This window comes from Dendrobates tinctorius, unplaced genomic scaffold (genome assembly GCF_039654945.1).
Source record: "Dendrobates tinctorius isolate UK_male_01 unplaced genomic scaffold, ASM3965494v1 ptg000121l, whole genome shotgun sequence".
In the NCBI taxonomy this organism is placed as follows: Eukaryota; Metazoa; Chordata; class Amphibia; order Anura; family Dendrobatidae; genus Dendrobates; species Dendrobates tinctorius.
The window spans coordinates 1,318,209-1,340,712 of NW_027361789.1; the positions used below are offsets into that span (position 1 = coordinate 1,318,209).

The following is a 22,504-nucleotide window of genomic DNA, read 5'->3' on the forward strand; positions in this document are numbered from 1 at the left end:
TGTCAGTGTGTCCCCCAATGAGGCGTAGGAGAAATAGGGATTTTTGTGTACTCACAGTAAAATCCTTTTCTCCGAGCCAATCATTTTTACGGTGAGTGCACAAAAATCCCTATTTTTACTGTATTACTTTTTATATGTTTACATGTGTTTTGGTGGGCCCAGAGCTTATCCGAACATGCTTTGAGTGCTAATAGAGCATCTTTGGCATGCTCTAACACTATGTTCAAGTCGCCACGATTGCTGTTTATTAGGCAATCCCTGCATGTTTTGCAGCTGTTGAACAGCCATGAGACATGCAGCCGCGGCGACTTGAACATAGTATTCGAGCACACCGGAGATACTCTATAAGCATACAAGCATGGGCAGACCTGGGGACCTTGCAAATTAAGGATTCCTATCAGAGGCAGAGATGAAATAGTACGGTCCACACCCCCACATCTCATATGTGATTGAAGAGCCGACCTCAGCTGTAAATAACGAAAAAACTGGGATCTCGGAATATCATGTGCAACCTGTAATTGCTCAAAAGACACCAAGGTCCCCTGGTCATACAAGTCTCCCATCGAGGAAACATGTTGCATCCAAAAAACAGTGGATGGGTGGTTCAGTAGTTCTGGGAAATAGTCATTATTCCATAGGGGCATTTCAGCTATAAAATCTTTAAACCCAATCACTTTCTTAATCTGTCTCCATAGTAATCGCGCCAGTCGGAGCAAGGGTAGTAAACGAGGGACATTAGTCTTCTCCAACTCAAGGAAACCTAGTGGGCAGTCAGTTCGCGCAGCATGGAGTAGGTGGCTTTCCGAATTGGGGAGGCAACCACCCGGCATCCATTTATTTAAAGCTTTAGCTTGCCCAGCAAAATAGTATAAGAAAAAATCTGGCAACGCAGCCCCACCTCCTTTCCTTGGTCTCTGCAGGGTGGTCATTTTAAGTTTGGGCCTAGTTTTCCCCCAGATGAAAGATATGATCTGGGAATTGAGATTTACAAAGAAGGATTTGGGTACTATTACAGCACTATGCTGAAGGGAATAGCTGAGCTTGGGGAGTAATATTTTAATTAGGTTTATACGTCCGGCCACAGACAGTGGGAGTTTGCTCCAAGTTGTGAATTTCATTTTAACTAGTTCCAGCAATGGGTGAATATTGAGTTGTGAGTCAAGCGTACTATTTTGAGATATATATATATATATATATATACCCAAATATTTAAAACTAGATACAATAGGCAGCAAGGAGAGAGCTTCTAACTGGGACATTGGGGCGTGAGAAAGGAGTAGCAGAGCGGACTTCTCCCAATTTATATATAGACCTGAGTATTTACTGAATCTATCTATAATGGCAATTACTTGTGGTAGAGTCTTCTCCGCTTCATCCATGAATATCACCATATCGTCAGCATATAGACCAATGGTATCTACCCGACCCGCTATATTTATACCTTTAATACCAGGTGAAGATTTAATACGTATTGCCAATGCCTCAATCGCAAGGGCAAATAGGGCCGGGGAGAGGGGGCACCCTTGACGAGTCCCCCTATGCAATGGAAAAGACTCAGACATGGAGTTGTTCACTATAATACGGGCTTTGGGCTTCATTTATAGTATTTTGATCCATTTTATAAATTTATCCCCAAAGCCATAACTTTGTAAGCACGCGGAGAGGAAAGGCCACTCAATAGAGGCATCTAGCGATGCCAGTGCCCACTTGTTGTCTGGCATTAGAGAGCTATATTGGGCTATTGACTGGACCCGTCTGATGTTAATGGAAGTACTCTTACCAGGCATAAAACCTGTTTGATCAGAATGTAATCAATATAATCAAATTCAGTCTGGTAGCTAGAATCTTAGTAAAAATTTTATAGTCCACATTTACTAACGAGATAGGGCGGTAGGGTCCACATTTCAAAGGGTCCTTCCCCTCCTTCTTAAGCACTATGATATTAGCTTCATAAAAGGTTCAGGCATAGATTTCCCTTCCCAAATTCCCCGAAATACTTTAACCAAAAGTGGCGTTAATATATCTCTATATTTCCTGTACAGTTCGATAGGGAATCCATCCGGCCCTGGGGCCTTCCCGGAGGCCATGTCCGTTATGGCATTTTTTATCTCCTCCACAGTAAATTCAGCATCCATAAGGGCCCGTTGTTCAGGATCTAATGTAGGGAATATCACATCTGACAGTCTAAACAACCCAAGCTGTCAGTCACTTTTAGATTCATATAATGACCTGTAATAATCATAAAAACAGCCAAGTATTTCTTTGGTTGAAGATACCAATGAATCATCCGGCTTACGAATCTGTAGTATTGTGTTTTAGGTGTTATGTTGGCGCACCAAATAGGTTCAAAATACGACTGGCGAGTAAAGAATAGTTTACGCTTGTACTTAGTGTCCTTATGCTGAGCATATAACCTATGAGCAACCGACCACTCAGTCCTGTTACCGCTAGTTTGGTTAGATATATATGTAGCCTCTGAATCTTTCAATCGCCGCTCCATCTCATCATCTTCCCCTGAGGTTACCCTTTTTGATATAAGAAATTGTGGAAGATAAGCAACCCCTCAGATATGCCTTAAGGGCATCCCAAAATAAATTCATATCCTGAGGCTCTGGGTGGGACGAGATGACGCAATGGAACTGATCAATCGTTCTATCTGGAGTCGCCATTAACTTTAACCAAAAAGGATTCAGCTTCCAGAACATCCTATTATTTGGTTGCCCATATTTAAGTTTAAGAATGACCGGACTATGGTCTGAAATCCCCCTACTGCCATGTTCTATGTTGTCTACCCACATCACCAGACCGCTGGATCCGAATATATAATCTATGCGCGATAGAGACCGCTTAGTGGATGAGTGGCAGGTATACTCCCTTGATTCAGGGTGATTCATCCTCCATAAATATAGCCACCCTCTACCTTCCATAAATAATGACAATTGGGTCACATTCAACGAAGAGACTCCCCCAGACGTGCCTCCCTCTAATCTCAATTTGTCAAGGTGGGTATTCATGACCATGTTGAAGTCTCTCATGCAGATAACATCCGCGTCTGGATTATTCAAGGCAAAGCTCATTGCTTTTTGAAGAATGGACGTATTCGCCAGTGAGGGGTTATAAACACATAGGATTACATATTCCCTGGTATTTGTCAATGCATGTACAAAGACAAAGCGACCTTCAGGATCCCTCCGGGTCTCCCTGGCTTCCCATCTAACATCTCTATGTACCAGCAATGAGACCCCTCTCGAATAACTAGTGTGAAATGCATGGACATACCATTGTACCCAAGGTTTCTGCACGCACCGAGCAGTATCTCTGGTCGGATGCGTCTCCACCAAGGCCACAATGTGAGGATGATAATGTCTGATCTGTGAGAAAACCTTGATCTTTTTCCGGGGGGCCTTTATACCTCTCACGTTCCATGTCATACATATCATCTCAGACCCCATACCCACTCCGTTGAATATGGCATACAGTACTACCGTAGCAGAATTTAGAGGCACCACATAGAGATTGAGATTGCCATTGGCTGCGACTTTTACCTAAGCAACAATCAAAACTATTGTAAAAAAGAAAACAAAACAGGAACCAAACATTAGTGGAGCAAAGTCTCACGCTCTTAGCAAAACACAAGCAGGGGGATACCATCACTGGTAACAGTGTCCGGTATAGTTGGTAAACTGGGTACCTGCAAGGAGAGCCCCCATTAGACCATTAATAAAAGAATTTAGGTTAGTAGTACGTATATTAGGATTCCTTTGCAGGGGATCCCATATGAGACCCCAGCCATTCAGTCGCCTCCGCTGGATCCGTAAAAAACACAGAGGAGCGCCCATGTACGACCCGGAGCCGGGCCAGAAAGATCATTGAGTATATAACATTTCTCTCTTTAAGCTGGTTCTTTACATCGATTAATTGTGCCCTCTGTTTCTGAACTTCCATGGAAAAGTCAGGGAAAATCGAGATCACGGCATTGTTGAACTTGATGGGGCCTTTTTGCCATGCAAGGAGCAGAATAGTGTCTCTGTCTTTACAGTTGAGGAGACGTGCCAGGAAAGGTCTAGGTGGGGCTCCCGGAGGAAGGGGTTTTGTAGGGACCCTATGAGCCCTTTCGACGGCAAACATTGGAGAGAATTCATCTCCCAAAGAAGCCTTAAGCCAACCTTCCAGAAATTGCTCAGGATATTGACCTTCTGAGCGTTCCGGCAGACCAATAACATGAATATTGTTCCGACACATTCTATTCTCCAGGTCGTCCGCTTTCTGCCTCCAGGCGTTCACAGAACCTGCCGCTTTCGTTAACTTGGCCTCCATAGGCGCGATGGTGTCCTCCACCTGGGACACTCTTGTCTCCACTTCTTTAATGCGTCCCCTCATAGTTTGCATATCCTGTCGAAGTCGTCCCACCTCAGTATATGCGTCCTCTATTTTCTCAGTCAGGGATGTCCTAGTCAAAGAGATGGCCTGCATCAACTGTTCGGATGCCTTTTTGAGGGTCCGTTCTTCCTGCTCAGATTCTTATTCTCCCCAGATGGACGATTCTTACGCTGAGCTTGAGAGGGATTGGTTCTAAGAGATCGTGCACTTTCAGAGGGATCGGGTCTGGCATATTCTTTCAACTTTTCTGCTACTCCTGACCCCTTAGATTGATTCATGATCAGTGGCAGTATGGTACAGCAAGATAACTGGAGGTATATGCTCCGGTGGTTTCCAACGTCAGATGATAAACCCAGCAGGGCTATTATTAAATGATTGCAGCCCAGGAATAATTCCCACACAGATGAGCCACGTGAGTTTATGAGGACAGCGTCTGGTGCCGAGTCAACAGGATTTCTTGCGGAGGGGAGGGGGATCCGCAGCACCCACAGAGACAGCAGCAGTGAAGGGAGTCCACAAGCTCCCACAGTAATGGTGCCATCGGGTATAGCGAGTATAACAGTAGGGGGGGAGAAAACGCAGGGCCCAATCTTTCAGGGCACTCACCGCTCGTCCCCTTTAGTCCTCAGAATGGATGATTAAAAAAATCACAGCTGCCCTCAGCCCCTGGGGTTAGTAATGGAGAGGTGTCTATCAGAAACCATTACTAACCCAGTAATAAAAAAAAAAAAGAAAGAAAGAAATAAAAACACACAAAAAATCACTTTATTTGAAAGACTCCCTCTCACTATTACTCGTTCACCAATTTATTAAAAAAAATCTCATTCAGGTCCATCGTAAACCACCCAGAAAGGAAAAACATAACAAGACAGAAGTGACAGTCCCCTATCCACCAGTTTATTTGTAAAAGTGTTGCCACGAAGCTCCGCCTTAGTGCAAGTTCCTGGAATCTGTCTCCAGCAACTGTCAATAGCAGTGAAGTGACTGCTATTCAGAGGCGCCGAACACCGACCTCAACACTTACAGCCTCCCGATTCTCGCTGCACTCAGTGACACCCGGCTTCTCTGATGAGCGTTCTCATCACTGTAAGGGATGATAATTCCCCTTGAGTCGGACGTTGATGTTACATTTAACAATAGTGGTAATTCTTTTCACTGACCGTTTTGTAACTGTTCCCTACAGTCGGGGAACCTGACGCACGCACTTGGCTGGAGCAGCACGTGGTCCCTCAGTACTGGACGCCTCGGGCCAGCAGATTTTCCCACAGTTCACATTTACATTCTAATCTAGCTGCTGTCTGGTAAGAAATGTTTATTTGTATCTTTTGTCCATTATCATAAAAAAGTTGTTGTGATGCAGTGACCCCTGTGACAGCTAGGGGGCGCTGTATGGACTTCCCAAGACGTGCATGCAGGCATTTCCTTTATTGTGATGGGGAAATGGTGAGCGGCAGGATTGTAAATGGCCGATATGTATCACAAGGGTGGGTGCCCTGTGGTGGAAGCTTGAACGTGTGTTGATCAGCAGATAATACTGCTGAGGGTTTGTTGCTGTGTATTGGGAAAGCTTCCAGGTGACTTGGTGAGATGGGTGGGACCAGTCACCTACAAACCCACCCAGGAGCGTGTCTGAACACCCAGGATAAAGTCTGTGTGTGTTTGGCTGTGTGAAATAGGACCTTTAGTGAGGTCATTACCATGTGAGCCATACCTCACCTGTGGGTGTGGTTATGTACCATATAATGTGCCTTAGGTCTGGTCACATGGGGGAGAGAGTGTGAATCTAAATGGTTCAGGGTGGAAGGTCCTGGAGGGTCTAGGTGTTGGAAGGTGTGCTGCCCTCCTGAATAGCACCTGCTGCGACCGTAGACCTGGTGAGGCCGGTGTGTTGGGAGTCCCTGCGAGTAGGGACGGATCCCTGAATAGCGCCCGGTGAGGTGTGAGTGTTGGACGGTCTCAGGACGGGACGGACGTCCTGAATAGCACCCACTGAGGCCCTGGACCTGGTGAGGCCGGTGTGTTGGGAGACCTAAGGAGGAGGGTCGGATCCCTGAACAGCACCCGGACTGGCCACGTGTGTGCAGCAGAGTCTGTGACTGCACTGCATTGGGGGAGCTACTGTCAGTCTGTGGATCTGGACTGTCAGGTGGCCTGGTGTGCAAGGCGTTGTCTGGGACGGTGATCCCAGTACGGCAGCTTCCCTGAGAGAGAGGACTACCAAAGAGTCGGCATCTGGAGCCGGAGCTCCTGTGAGGTAACCCCAGACATGGGGATATAACTGTTGGTGCCCGTGATGTTCTATGGACACTAATGAACTGAGAGAGTGGAGCTCTACTATGATCATTAAGGATTAATCTGTCTGATGCAAGACTGTATTCTTTGTGTTACCTAACATGGTTTATGCTGTTTAATAAACCACATGGACTGTTTAAGTGGAAAGTGTTCCTGTGTGATGTGAATCCACTGCCAAGTGAGTATCCCCAAAACGGACAATAAGTGCTGCCTTACATTGTGGAAGGACAAGTTTACCGGGCAGTAGTTCAATGACGGCTTAGTCACCGACAAAGTCGGCAATTGTGTTCCTGACTGAGATGTATGGATTTGAGACGTGGACACTCATGAAATCGGACAGAAGATGATTGATGCCTTTGATCTGCCGTGCTGGAGAACATTTCTACAAATCGCATGGACAGCCAGGGCACCAACAAATGTTTTTCATCATATAAACCCACCATTGTCTCTGGAAGCCATGATCACCAGACAGAAATTGACCAAGTTTAGACATGTGATGAGGGCAATTCATTAGTAAAGGAGATGTGACCTGGAATGGTCAGTGGTAATAGGAAACAGGAGACCAAGACGCTGTAGAAAGCAGGGAAGCATGCGAGGACTAACTAGACTACACAGTATCCAAGGGTCCGATGCCCCCGAATGGATAGATACAGAATCCACCATTATAGCTTTTCATCCAGACCAAAACAAAGATGGCCTACAAAAAAAGTAGTAAAGAATCTGCCTAATTTTTTTTATTCCACTGTTATGTTTCACCTGAGTAGGTCCTAATATAATTGTGTTTTCTAGGGACCAGCATTTATACACCGCAGATCCCCTGTACACCCCTGATGAGAAAACCATTGTAACGGAATCGCAAGTGATCCGGGAGACTCTGTGGTAGGTGACCAGGTCTGAGTACCAATGTGATGATTGATAACAGACTATAAACAAATTGTGGTCTGATCTTGCAGTCATAGAAAGGGTATTGTGGTCATTCTGGGTGGTAGGATGGATGTCCCGATAATACTGCACGAAAGACCACGACTGTCAGCCTCTGTACTAAGCAGCCACCACACTGCTCCTAATAGGCCGTGATCCACAATGGCCATCTTGTAAAGTGTGGTACCCTTGAACATAGCATGCTGACAGAGCAGTGACTACAACTAAGGAGTGCCGTAATCTTTGGCGCAATACTACCTCCCCAATACTTATCGTGTGTACATTCCCTATAGTTTCTTTTAAAAGAAAATAAATCAGCAGGTTTTTACCACCTAATCTCAGAGCAGAATAATATAGGGGCAAAGACCCTGATTCTTGCAATGTGTCACTTACTGGGCTGCTAAATGTAGTTTTGATACAATCACTGTTTTATCAACAGATTATCACAAGGGGACAAGTAAACCTGGTGCTGTGTAGTCCTCGATAATCATCAGTTCTATACAACCCTGCCCCCACCACTGATTGGCAGCTTTCTGTCTATTGTAAAATTCTCATGTACATAATGGGTGGAAGCAAAAATCAATAAATCCAATTTAATAGTATCCCATAAAGCCACCATGGTATGGATGAAATATGGACAACTGCATTACGTAATCAAAGAAACATGAAGGACAGGCAGTCATAGAGTCCAAAAATAAAACAACATCTTTATTAAACATGTAATAAAATCCTACAGACAAAATAGGGCTAAAAGATGGTGGCCAAATGATCCCAGCATCAAGAAAAATTGCCCAGGGTGGGTATGCCCACAGAGGTAAAGTATCCACAATAAATTAAATGCAGTATACTACATGCTATAGCTACAATAATATACAGGTGGCAGTACCAGAAAAAGTTTTTGCTCAAATAGCACAGAAATCACGTAACAGTGTAAGTGAATAAATACCTTATGTAGCGTGGAACACCCTCCAGGACAGACCCACCCGTCCCAACGCGCGTTTCGGCAGTACCTTTCTCAAGGGGCATATGGCAGGGACAGGGCGCTTGGTTTAAATATTAGTAGTCCGGAAACTGAATGTGGCGCCATGTCGCCATGGTTACCATTACGTCCGCCGGGCTGCACACAGGCAGCCGAGCACCGGAAACACGTGGGGCCCCATGTGACCCAGAAGTCGTCGCACCGCTGCGTCAACGAGCGGCACATGCGCGCCACATACAGCGACAAGAGGAACCATATTTACTGCTGTCAGTTGTGGGCATAAGACAATCTAGTATATAATATTCTGTCTGTCTGTAATGGAAATCCTGCGGCGCTGATTGGTCGCGGCCGGCCGGGTACGACCAATCAGCACATTCGAACAACGCACCCCTCCGTCGGGAGATCTGCAGCGCGGAGAGAGTGAGATTTTCTAGAATACCTGATGCGTTAGAATCGGGCTACCATCTAGTACTATATGAACAGAGCAATAAATCTAGACAAATTAATATGTATAAACACACAAATCATTACAGGATAAGATTTTATACAGCCATATACAAATGCGTCATGATTTAATATGGGGTAAAAATATATTAACAACCATTATAAAGGGTCCACATTATAAGTATATATATACACAAGGAAACAATGCAGTAATCATACATATATCTGTATATGACACAGTACTATACAGCAAGAAAAATATCTAAAAAGTAATAAACTATAATATCCGGTGTCATGCGTTGAAAGATTGCACTGCATATACATACACAGATGACATGTATAAAAAGAACTGCAATACATATATACAGATAGATAAAGGGAACAAAATCCCGCAGAGGACACCCAGATACAAAAAAGTGACACAAGTCACCCATTGAAAGGAAGTACCCATATTAAACTATATATAGAAGATATATTTATCCAAATATAAGAGTAAACAAATCTCTGAATCAAAGGCCCCCTTATAAAAGAACATTCAGGGCAAAAACAACGCACATAGACAGTGTATACGGATGATGAGAATCCGCTCCGACGCAATGAAAAGTCCCAGACGATACGCAACTTCCAATTTTCCGTGTATATATGTACACAGCGAATAGAACACCCAAGTATAAAAAAGAAAAAATTATTAAAACCAATTAAAAACAGCTGATGCGGAGGTACATCGTAGCACAGTGAACTGGCGACTACAAAAATGGTGTGAAACTAATATTTTCATTGAGCCCCAGGGGCTGAACGGTATTCAGGGTCCAGATCCAGCGTGTTTCTAACTGGCCAAGGAATTTTGACAATTACCTCCCCTAATATTAATGTCCAAGACATCAATGCCACTCACTCTAAAAAGAGTGCTGTCACATTCAAAGTGTTTAGGGATCGTTTTGAGAGTGGCCGTGTCCTTGTGGTTCGTAGCCGCCTGGATCCTCAGGACATGCTCCCTTATCCGGACTTTAAATTGTCTCGTCGTCATCCCAATGTAAAGTAGCGCACATGGGCATGTCGCAAAATATACGACATATCTGGTGGTACAGGTTATCCGATTCTTGATTTTATAATTTCTTATACCATCAGAGTTAAAAAAAAAAAAAAAAAAAAAAAAAATCATTGCATCTGTCTACATTGGGACATGCGACACAACGATCACATGGAACACAGCCACCCCCAATCAGAATCGTGTCCAAAAATGTTTGTGATCCTTGTCCTACATGATGGCTATTGGTCAAATAATCACGGAGGTTTTTAGCGCGTCTAAATGTATTTAGTGGTCGTTTTGGGAGAAATTTCCCAATGACCGAATCCACCTGCAGTATAGGCCATGCCTTGGCCAGTGCGGATCTCACCCTATCCGAATGTGGTTGGAAGGTCGTGATGAACCTAGGTTGACCCTTGACATCAGATTCTATATCTCTCCGTTGTTTGTACAGCAGACGGTTACGTGTAGAATATTTCACCCTATGGTACACCTTCTTAATGGCACATCTGCTGTACCCACATTCGAGGAACCTCCTCCTCAATTCCTCTGCCCGCCTCTCAAAATTAATGTCAGTTGAGCAGATACGGCGCAGGCGGAGGAACTGTCCCACTGGTATAGAGGAAACCATATGGCGAGGATGGCAGGAAGAGGCATGCAACAATGTATTTGTGGCAGTGACCTTCCGGAAAATTTCCGTGTGCACATTTCCACTGTGATCCTTGCTGATGGTGACATCAAAAAAATTAATTTTGATCACATCCCACTCACAAGTGAGCGGGATCTTCAGATCATTACTGTTGAGACACCCAATGAATTGTGCAAGGTTCATATCCGTGCCCTGCCAGACAAAAAGGCTGTCGTCGATGTACCGCGTCCAAAAGGGGACACGGTCTATCGACAGCAGCCGGCCTGACAGGAAGAGGTCCCTCTCCCACAGCCCCAGCAACAGATTAGCATAGGCTGATGCTTTCTGTCTATGCACAGTGCCAATCAGTGGTGTGGGCGGGTTTATGCAGAGCTCAGCATTTAGGGAACTGATAGATCTGCAGCAAATAAAACCGTGATAATCAAAACTACAGCAAGCAGCCCAATAAGTGACGGATCGCTGTCCCTAAACCAGAATCCTTGTGATAGATGCCAAGTAAATGAGCCTCCTCCTCGGGGCCAGGCACAGCCCCATGTACAGAGCTGTACCTAATAAATGATATTGGGTCAATTCCTTGTGGCCATCTTAACTCCTTTTCCACTGTGTTTGTGCATGTCTGATGAGAAGTAACCTATATATTTTTTTATTTTAGGTTACTTTCAGGCGTGAAGAAGCTTTTCATCTTTCAATTAAATGATGGAAAAGTCACGGTCAGGACTGACATAATTGTGACACATATGACACATGTAGGTCAATAGTCTGATATATTATCCTCTTCAGATATCTGCATTTGAAGGTCTTTTATTATTTTATAATATTTGGTATTATGGTGAACTAAATGCTACATTCGTTTATCACTACTAAAGCAGGAACTAATCCTGTATCTACTGATAGGAATATATAACTTGTTACATTTATACAGTCACAACAATTATTATTAATAATGGAAAATCAATCCGATAATTAAAGGGACCCTGTCACATTGTATATATTGTACATACAGTCAGATCTGTGGACATCATGGTATAGAGAAGAGGAAACTGAGCAGAAGATATATAGGATGTGGGAAAAGATGGAGTGTAACTTGTATTTTATTCATTAAAATCCCTGCTGTTTGTAAGTATGAGTCCAGAGGGCGGCCCTACTCAGTGATTGATAGCTCTCTGCATGCAGTCACTGAGTAGGACCGCCCACTGGACTCGCATGCTTACAAACACCAGCAATTTCAATGAATAAAATACTTGATATACTAAAACTTTTCCCCCCAAAATATATATCAATCTGATCAGCTCCTCCTGCTCTATAACATCCTGACTGCAGAGCAGATACCATTTTCAATAGACAGGGCTTGCAACTTGCTTCGGGTGGATCCAAGTGAAAGAGCCAGATTCAGGCTCACACAGGATGAGTAAATCAAGAAAGGCACATCCAGCCCATGAGTGGCAGCGCTTCCCAGGACTCACATCCAAAGAATGATATTTCATATTTTTTTTTTATTTATCTGAGACTGGGATAAAAGGTTGCTGCTATATATAAGTAACTGAATTTTATACTATTAGGAATTGTACTGTGTTTTTATGATACCTGATAAAGGATATACACTGTGTCTGAAACGCGTTTAACTCCTCTTTTTTAACCTATCAAATAAAAAAAAATATGAAATATCATCTTTGGATGTGAGTCCTTGGAAGCGCTGCCATTCAAGGGCTGGATGTGCTTTTCTTGATGAGACAATTTTTGGGAAGATCTGATTTATTATTGTAGTTCTTGGTGATAAATCGTTGTGTGAATGCTTCTGTATGTGACCTCACACTCTTGAATGAAAGCTGCCTGCAGTGATGTCTCTTCACTACTAGAGATGAGTGCATGGATTTGTGGGACTCCGGTCCAGCGTCCAGGTCAGTGGTACATGGTCACTAGATGGGAGGGCCATAAATCTCTTACCTTCCGGCTTCCCCAGCGGAATGTTTGATTAGACCGGGCTGGAGCGATGTCATGTGTGCAATGTGATGGACAATGACGTTTCACCGGCCCTGACAATTCAAATGCCGAACCGCGGACGGTAAGATATTCGCGGGCCCCCTGTCTAGCCGTCATGTACCACTGGGCTCGAGACCGGAGTGGAGTCCGTCTAATTTATCCACTCATCTCTATTCACCAATCAATTGTTAGTGAAAATTGTATTTTTTCATTCCAGAATTGCCTCCGGTCTGTGCTTGAGCAAATTGCAGCATATGGCCAAGTGGTCTTCAGACTTCAGAGATTTATGGATGATGTCACTGGCCATTGTGCTGAGAATTCCTTGCCAGGGACCCTTCCCACCGCCAAGAAAGGCGCCGAAGCTCCATTCCGAACATACCAGGCCTTTATGTGGGCTTTGTATAAATACTTCATGAGCTTTAAAGAAGAACTGACCGATATTGAGAAATGTATTATTAACAAAGGTACAGTGCAGTATTTGGTAGGTTTGTATAGCACTGTGTATTAGGAAATTAATGTTTTTATTATTATTTTTTTTCTTGTTTTGTGAAAGATGAAACTATCACTTTGGCAATGGTAGTTAACAAGCTGGCTCCTCGCCTGGCACAGCTCAAAGTCCTTCATAAAGTTTTCAGCACTGGCATAGCAGAAGTCCCCCCAGATACCAGGAATGTTGTGAGAGCATCTCACCTACTGAACACCCTGTATAAGGCTATTCTGGAGTATGACAACGTAGGAGAGGCCTCAGAACAAACGGTATGCATTCCCTGTGTCATTCATGTGTGTCACCTAGAGCAAGGCCCTTTCACATCATGATTTGGGCATCTAACGTCTGCTACTTTCACCTCATTCATGATAGCCTAGCCATGTTTTTTTTTTTTATTATTCATCTTTATTCTTAGGGAAATAACTGCTATAATAAACGGTGTGGGCAAAAGTATCGTGACTCTTTTCTAAATCACTGAATTTAGGTTTATCGTTCAGTCCCATTGTCAGTTGATATCAGGCACCTTGGCCTGCAGTGTAACAACATTTGTGAAAGAATGGCCCATTCTATAAGGATGACTACATTTAAGCGTGGTCCTGTAATAGGATGTCACTGGAGACACATCTGAACTATGTTAGGTTGAACAATAAATAATGTTCAATAGTTGCCTGCCCCTGGCCCAATGGATATTGATCAGTGCGCACTAAAAGAATCACACCACACACAGTCGGATGTAATCTCTCTTTGATCAATCTATGACACAGCTCCAAGAGAGCAAGAGCGAAAGAGCGTTTATTGATTCAAATATAGGTTTTTATGTCCCTTGTAAGGGGGCTCGGTTAACTCTAAAAATGGGAGTGTTCGGATGGATTCCATTGGTTACTGGGTTGGGCAGTGAGCTAGTCCGGGCGGATCCATGAGGTCATCAGGCTGGGTTGGTCCGTGAGGTCATCACAGTGGGCGTCGTTGTGAGTGGATCCATGTAGCACATGGTGGTTGGCCAAAAAGGAAATTCCAGTTCCAATAGCACATGGTATGATGAACACAGGAAATGGCAGCCATCTTTAGTGTCACACTATGATCTGAAAAAGCTCATGTAAGGTGAAATAATACTCTTGAGGTTAATTAAGTATTTGAACTTAAGGCTCTCTGCTCTGAGGTGCATAATACCTAAAAGTCGCCAAAGCTCTTCTTGCTTAATAACTGCACAGCTCTGCCATTAACATCAGCACAAAAAATGTGCGCTAGGAGCTTCAGGACATGGCCGAACAAGGAAGGCCTTTTTCTGTTCCATAATGACTGTTGAAGAGTATGTAATGCAAGGTCCAGAAAGGCATGGTTGTGTGGAAGAGCATGGCTGGCGCACGTAGAGCCCTGACCCCAATCTCGTTGACTATTTTTGGGATGAACTAGAATAGAGATTCTTCTAGTATAATATCAGTGTCTGACCTCCCAAATGCTCTTCTACATTTGTGAGTAAGCTGTAACAGCTTCTACTTTTCTTGGAAGATTTTCTGCAAGATATTGGAGGTGTCTGTGCAAAGGCAAACGTTCCCACAGACACCTCCAACATCTTGTAGGAAATCTGTTATAGCTGCTAAGGGGCGACCAGTGCCATATTATAGCCTATGGATTTAGAATGGGGCGTTAGAAAAGCGCCTGCAGGGTGTAAGGTGTAGGTGCCCCAATGATTTTGTCCATATAATGTATATAGTTATGAACATGGCAATATGTGAATTGAATCTGCATATTACATCCGGAAATGCAAGCAGGTTCCCGATACACGAGTTTTTTTTGTTGGGGGGGACTCTTGCAGCCTGCAATCATCACCATGCTTGATTTATAGGGCGCTGCTGTCTTTGCAGGTATCACTCCTCTTTTTCTTGTGGGTAGAGACGGTGAGGCCATATTTGGAAATAGTAGATGAGTGGATTGTCCATGGACATCTCTTTGATCCAGCAAAAGAATTTATTATTCAACGGTAAGTAAAGCTTGGGTATGCTCATTTTGTCAGGAGAAGTTTATAAAAGAATAGACCCTAGTCTCGATTTCCCTCCATATACCAGCCGTTATAAGGTTATTTTTGTGAGCTTTAAAGGTGACTAATTTGTCCTTTTTGTAGTAATAAAGATGTTCCCGTTAACCATCGGGACTTTTGGTATGCCACATACACGTTGTATAGCGTCTCAGAAAAGACTGAGAATGAAGACAAAATGAGTGACAACGCCAGCGCCAGTTCTGGTAGTGACCAGGCTCCGGCCAGCAGGCAGCACACCATGGTCTCCTTCCTGCGACCTGTGCTGAAACAGATTATTATGGCTGGGAAATCCATGCAACTGCTGACGAACCTGAAATGCAAATTATCCCAGCAGCAGGACTCATCAAGAGGTAAGGTCACCTCATTTCGGGTACATGAGTATTCAATTCTCTGGGGTAAAAGATTTAAAGGGGTTGTCCGTCTTTGGGGTACAAATTTGTAGTAACTCTGTGACTGCAGAATTGTACATCCTCACATCTCTTGCATGGCGCACTGTGTGATTTGCAAACTTCCGACCACATTCCAACTACGTGTCCGGCCTCGCTCAATACACTGACAGATGTGAGGTAGCAAAAGTCTGGCCACAGATTCTCTTTATTTCTATTCTAAAGGCATCAGTAAAAATCCCAGTAACTTTGTACCTAGTGCGATCAGACCGGCAAAGTGGGATGCCATCTATTGGTCAATAGTGAGTATTGCGTTCATGCACAAGCATTTACAGATCGTTTCTATAGTCCGTAAATACAACAATAGTAAAGTGCCATAGTGCAAATGACATTAACCCCTTCACCCCCAAGGGTGGTTTGCACGTTCATGACCGGGCCAATTTTTACAATTCTGACCACTGTACCTTTATGAGGTCATAACTCTGGAATGCTTCCATGGATCCCGGTGATTCTGACATTGTTTTCTCGTGACATATTGTACTTCATGTTAGTGGTAAAATTTCATTCAAATAACTTGCGTTTATTTGTGAAAAAAACGGAAATTTAGCAAAAATTTTGAAAATTTCGCAATTTTCCAACTTTGAATTTTTATGCCCTTAAATCACAGAGATACGGCACACAAAAAACTTGATAACTAACATTTCCCACATGTTTACTTTACATCAGCACAATTTTGGAACCAAAATTTTTTTTTGTTAGGAAGTTATAAGGGTTAAAAGTTGACCAGCGATTTCTCATTTTTACAACACCATTTTATTTTTAGGACCACATCACATTTGAAGCCACTTTGAGGGGTCTATATGATAGAAAATACCCAAAAGTGACACCATTCTAAAAACTGCACCCCTTAAGGTGCTCAAAACCACATTCAAGAAGTTTATTAACCCTTTAGGTGTGTCACAGGAATTTTTTTGAATATTTAAAAAAAAATGAACATCTAACTTTTTTTCACAAAAAAAAATACTTCAGGTTCAATTTTTTTTATTTTACCAAGGGTAACAGGAGAAATTGGACTGCAAAAGTTATTGTGCAATTTGTCCTGAGTACGCTGATACCTGATTTGTGGGGGGGAACGACTGTTTCGGCGCATGGCAGAGCTCAGAATGGAAGGAGCGCCGTTTGACTTTTCAATGCAAAATTGGCTGGAATTCAGATCCGACGCCATGTCACGTTTGTAGAGTCCCTGATGTACCTAAACAGTGGAAACCCCCTACAAGTGACCCCATTTTGGAAACTAGACCCCCCAAGGAACTTATCTAGATATGTGGTGAGAACTTTGAACCCACAAGTGCTTTACAGAAGTTTATAACGTACAGCGGTACAATTAAAAAATCATATTTTTTCCACAAAAATGATCTTTTCACCCTCAATTCTTATTTTTCCAAGGGTAACAGGACCCTAAATGTTATTGTGCAATTTGTCCTGAGTACGCTGATACCCCACATGTGGGGGTAAACCACTATTTGGGCGCATGGCAGAGCTCAGAAGGGAAGCAGCACCATTTGACGTTTTTGGCTGGAATTGAGATCGGACACCATGTCGCGATTGGAAAACCCCTGATGTACCAAAACAGTGGAAACCCCCACAAATGACACCATTTTGGAAACTAGACCCCCTAAGGAACTTATCTAGATGTGTGGTGAGAACTTTGAACCCCCAAGGGCTTCACAGAAGTTTATAACATAAAGCCGTACAATTAAAAAATCATATTTTTTCCACAAAAATTATCTTTTCACCCTCAATTCTTATTTTTCCAAGGGTAACAGCACCCTAAAAGTTATTGTGCAATTTGTCCTGAGTACGCTGATACCCCACATGTGGGGATAAAACCACTATTTGGGCGCATGGCAGAGCTCGGAAGGGAAGCAGCGCCATTTGACGTTTTTGGCTGGAATTGTGATCGGACACCATGTCGTGATTGGAAAACCCCTGATGTACCTAAACAGTGGAAACCCCCCACAAATGACATCATTTTGTAAACTAGACCCCCCAAGGAACTTATCTAGATGTGTGGTGAGCACTTTGAACCCCCCAGTGCTTCACAGAAGTTTATAACGCCCGGGCGTGAAAATAAAAAATTCGTATTTTTTCCACAAACATGATCTTTTAGTCACCATTTTTTTATTTTCCCAAGGGTAACAGGAGAAATTGGACCCCAAAAGTTGTTGTCCAATTTGTCCTGAGTATGCTGATACCCCATATGTGGGAGAAAACTACTGTATGGGCACACGTCGGGGCTCGGAAGGGAAGTAGTGACGTTTTGGAATGCAGACATTGATGGAATGGTCTGCGGGTGTCATGTTGCCTTTGGAGAGCCCCTAATGTACCTAAACAGTGGAAACCCCCCACAAATGACATCATTTTGTAAACTAGACCCCCCCAAGGAACTTATCTAGATGTGTGGTGAGCACTTTGAACCCCCCAGTGCTTCACAGAAGTTTATAACGCCCGGGCGTGAAAATAAAAAATTCGTATTTTTTCCACAAACATGATCTTTTAGTCACCATTTTTTTATTTTCCCAAGGGTAACAGGAGAAATTGGACCCCAAAAGTTGTTGTCCAATTTGTCCTGAGTATGCTGATACCCCATATGTGGGAGAAAACTACTGTATGGGCACACGTCGGGGCTCGGAAGGGAAGTAGTGACGTTTTGGAATGCAGACATTGATGGAATGGTCTGCGGGTGTCATGTTGCCTTTGGAGAGCCCCTAATGTACCTAAACAGTGGAAACCCCCCACAAATGACCCCATTTTGAAAACTAGACCCCCTAAGGAACTTATCTAGATGTGAGGTGAGCACTTTGAACCCCCAAGGGCTTCACAGAAGTTTATAATGCCAGGGCATGAAAATAAAAAAATCGTATTTTTTCCACAAACATGATCAATTAGTCCTCAATTTTTTTATTTTCCCAAGAGTAACAGGAGAAATTGAACCCCAAAAGTTGTTGTCCAATTTGTCCTGAGTTCGCTGACACCCCATATGTGGGAGAAAACTACTGTATGGACACACATCAGGGCTCGGAAGGGAAGTAGTGACGTTTTGGAATGCAGACTTTGATGGAATGGTCTGCAGGTGTCATGTTGCCTTTGGAGAGCCTCTAATGTACCTAAACAGTGGAAACCCTCCACAAATGACCGCATTTTGGACACTAGACCCCCCACGGAACTTATCTAGATGTGTAATGAGCACTTTGAACCCCCAAGTGCTTCACAGAAGTTTATAACGCTCGGACGTGAAAATAAAAAAATCATTTTTTTCCACAAAAATGATATTTTTGCCCCCAATTTTTTATTTTCCTAAGGGTAACAGGAGAAATTGGACCCCAAAAATTGTTTTGCAATTTGTCCTGAGTAGGCTGATACCCTACATGTGGGGGTAAAACACTGTTTGGGCGCATGGCAGAGCTTGGAAGGGAAGGAGCACCATATGACTTTTTCAACTCAGAATTGGCTGGCATTGAGATCAGACGCAATGTTGCATTTGGAGAGCCCCTGATGTGCCCAAACAGTGGAAACCCCCCAATTCTAACTCCAACCCGAACCCCAACACACCCCTAGCCCTAACCCTAGCCCTAACCCTACCCTAATGGAAAAATGGAAATAAATACATTTTTTTTATTTTATTATTTTTCCCTAACTAAGGGGGTGATAACGGGGGGTTTGATTTACTATTTATGGCGGTTTTTATGTTTGGCGGCTGTCGCACGCTAAAAGACGCTTTTTATTGTAAAAATAGTTTTTGCATCACCACATATTGAGAGCTATAATTTTTCCGTATTTTGACCCACCGAGTCATGTGAGGTCTTATTTTTTGCGGGACGAGTTGACGTTTTTATTGGTACCATTTTCGGGCACGTGACTTTTTTGATCGCTTTTTATTCTGATTTTTGGGACGCAGAATGAACAAAAACCAGCGTTTCATGAATTTCTTTTGGGGGGGTGCGTTTACACCGTTCCGCGTGCGGTAAAATTGATAAAGCGGTTTTATTCTTCGGGTCAGTACGGTTACAGCGATACCTCATTTAGGTCGTTTATGTTTTGTCGGTTTTATGCAATGAAAACTAATGAAAGTGCTGAAGGCTTCCTCATGCCTGCGCTTTGCAGGCACTGAGGAAGCCAGCTTCCTGCAAGCCCCCGAAGGCCCCCGTCGCCATCTTGGATTCGGGGGCCTGCAGGAAAGGAGCCCCCCGCAGCAGCGCTGCACATTGCGTTGCCGTGGGGGGCTCAGGGAAGCACGGAGGGAGCCCCCTCCTTCCCGATGCTTCCCTTTAACCCCCGGTACACCGCGATCGTGTTTGATCGCGGTGTGCAAGGGGTTAACGTGTCGGGGGCGGTCCGTGACCGCCCCCGACACATTGTGCCGGGTGTCAGCTGTGATAATCAGCTGACACCCGGCCGCGATCAGCGGCGCTCACCATGTGGGCGCCGCTGATCGCGGTAGACGTACTATCCCGTCCATGGGCATAGGGGCCCAGGTCCCATGGACGGGATAGTACGTCTGATGTCAGAAAGGGGTTAAGAAAATTATTTACTCACGCATTTATCCAAGTGATCAGATCAAGGCTTGTAGAGCTGAAACATTGGGGTGAACGCCATCTTTTTTGGTGACTTGAATAAGTTGATCATTTGCACTAGGCTCCCGATGGGCCCACGCTTGCCATGGCCTTCCGAAGTGCCCACGTTTGCCCTGGGCTCCCGACGGGCCCATGTTTGTACAAGATTCACTTGCTATTGTAACTGAAAAAGTTTCTGTAACTTCTAAAAAATAATAAAAAAAAAAAAAGATGGTTGACCATACTTAAATGTGGACTGTACATACCTTGGTTCATGAAAAACTTATGTTTTAAAGCAGGTGCTAAAAATGTTAGGTTGAACAATAAGAAATGTGCACTAGTTGCCTGCTCCTGGCCGAATGGGTATTGATCAGTGCGCACTAAAAGAAATCACACCACACAGTCGGATGTAACCTCTCTTTGATCAATCTATGGCACAGCTCCAAGAGAGCAAGAGAGAGATACCTTTATTGATTCAAACATAGATTTATATATCCCCTGTAAGGGGGCTCAGTTAACTCTAAAATGGGAGTGTTCGGATGTATTCCATTGGTTAGTGGGTTTTGCAGTGAGCTAGTCCGGACGGATTCATGAGGTCATCAACCCCTCAGGTTGCTTGGTTGATCATTGTTGCCAGATTTCATCTCCTCTAAGAAATGACATCTCTTTACAGCTGATCACTGACTCATTCCTAGGCACTGAAAAAAAAGTGAACCCCCATACATGCCAGAGAGGCTGAAAGAATTAGGTCAAATAAAAAGAGATATAGAGCGTTATCAGCAGATGAACCTGGGGATACGTTCAACAAAGCCTAGTTTGAGTGGCAGATACGATCCCCCTTTTTACTGCTCTGTTGGTAAGGTGTCTGCACCATTTTACCCCTATGCTTAAGTGGGGACAATAAGTATTTAGTACACTGCCAATTTTGCAAATTTTCCCCACCTACAAAGAATGAGAGGTCTGTAATTTTTATTTTAGGTACACTTCAACTGTGAGAGACAGAATCTGAAAATGAAAACCAGAAAATCACATTGCACGATTGTCTAAATAATTAAATTGCATGAAATATGTATTTGATCACCTACTAACCAGCAAGAATTCTTGCTCTCACAGACCTGTTAGTTTTCCTTTAAGAAGCCCTCCTACTCTGCACTCATTACATGTATTAATTGCACCTGTTTGAACTTGTTACCTGTATAAAAGACACCTGTCCACACAATCAATCACACTCCAACCTTTCCACCATGGCCAAGAACAAAGAGCTGTCTAAAGACACCAAGGACAAAATTGTAGATGCTCAAGGCGGGGATGGGCTACAGGACAATAGGCAAGCAGCTTGGTGAGAAAGCCGCAACCATTGGCACAATTATTAGAAAATAGAAGAAACACAAAATTTTGTGTTGTCTACCTCAGTCTGGGGCTCTATGCAAGATCTCGCCTAGTGGGGTAAGGATGATTCTGAGAAATGTAAGGAATCAGGCCAGAACTATAAGGGAGGACCTGGTCAATGACCTAAAGAGAGCTGGGACCACAGTCTCAAACATTACCGTTAGTAACACACTATGCCGTCATGGATTGAAATCCTGCAGGGAAGGCAAAATCTCATACTTTGGGGGTGCTTTTCTGCTAATGAGCCAGGAACACTGCACCATATTGAAGGGAGGATGCATGGGATCATGTATTGCGAGATTTTGGCCAACAACCTCCTTCCCTCAGTAAGAGCATTGAAGATGGGTTGTGGCTGGATCTTCCAGTATGACAATGTCCAGAGACACAGCCAGGGCAACTAAGGAGTGGTGCCATAAGATGCATTTCAAGGTTCTGGAGTGGCCTAGCCAGTCTCCAACCCTGAACCCAATAGAAAATCTTTGGAGGGAGCTGAAACTCAATGTTGCCCAGAGACAGCCCCAAAACCTGAAAGATCAGGAGAAGATCTGTATGGAGGAGTGGGCCAAAATCCCTGCTGCAGTGTGTGCAAACCTGGTCAAGGACAACAGGAAATGTCTGACCTCTGCAATTGCAAGCAAAGGTTTCTGTACCAAATATTAAGTTCTATTTTTCTATTGTATCAAATACTTATTTCATGAAATAAAATGCAAAATAATTATATAAAAATCACACAATGTAATTTTCTGTTTTTTAGATTCTTTCTCTCAAAGTTAAAGTGTACCTACGATAAAAATTACAGGGCTCTCCATTTTTATAGGTGGTAAAACTTGCAAAATCATGTGCTTGCCATTAAAATCAATAAAATAGTTGAAACTAAAATGTGAGTTGATCGCCATAATTTTTAAATGTAATACATATA

At 43.5% G+C, this 22,504-nt stretch overlaps 1 protein-coding gene across 1 annotated transcript in view; it reads left to right on the forward strand.

Moving 5' to 3' along the window:
• The window catches only part of TUBGCP5 (tubulin gamma complex component 5), a 103,968-nt gene that overhangs the window by 48,810 nt on the left and 32,654 nt on the right, over positions 1–22,504 (forward strand). The window contains exons 7-13 of the mRNA XM_073541456.1: positions 5,564–5,681; positions 7,462–7,551; positions 11,345–11,438; positions 12,890–13,136; positions 13,226–13,428; positions 15,025–15,140; positions 15,282–15,547. Coding sequence (XP_073397557.1) covers positions 5,564–5,681; positions 7,462–7,551; positions 11,345–11,438; positions 12,890–13,136; positions 13,226–13,428; positions 15,025–15,140; positions 15,282–15,547 — 1,134 coding nt within the window. The remainder of the gene's footprint in view (positions 1–5,563; positions 5,682–7,461; positions 7,552–11,344; positions 11,439–12,889; positions 13,137–13,225; positions 13,429–15,024; positions 15,141–15,281; positions 15,548–22,504) is intronic.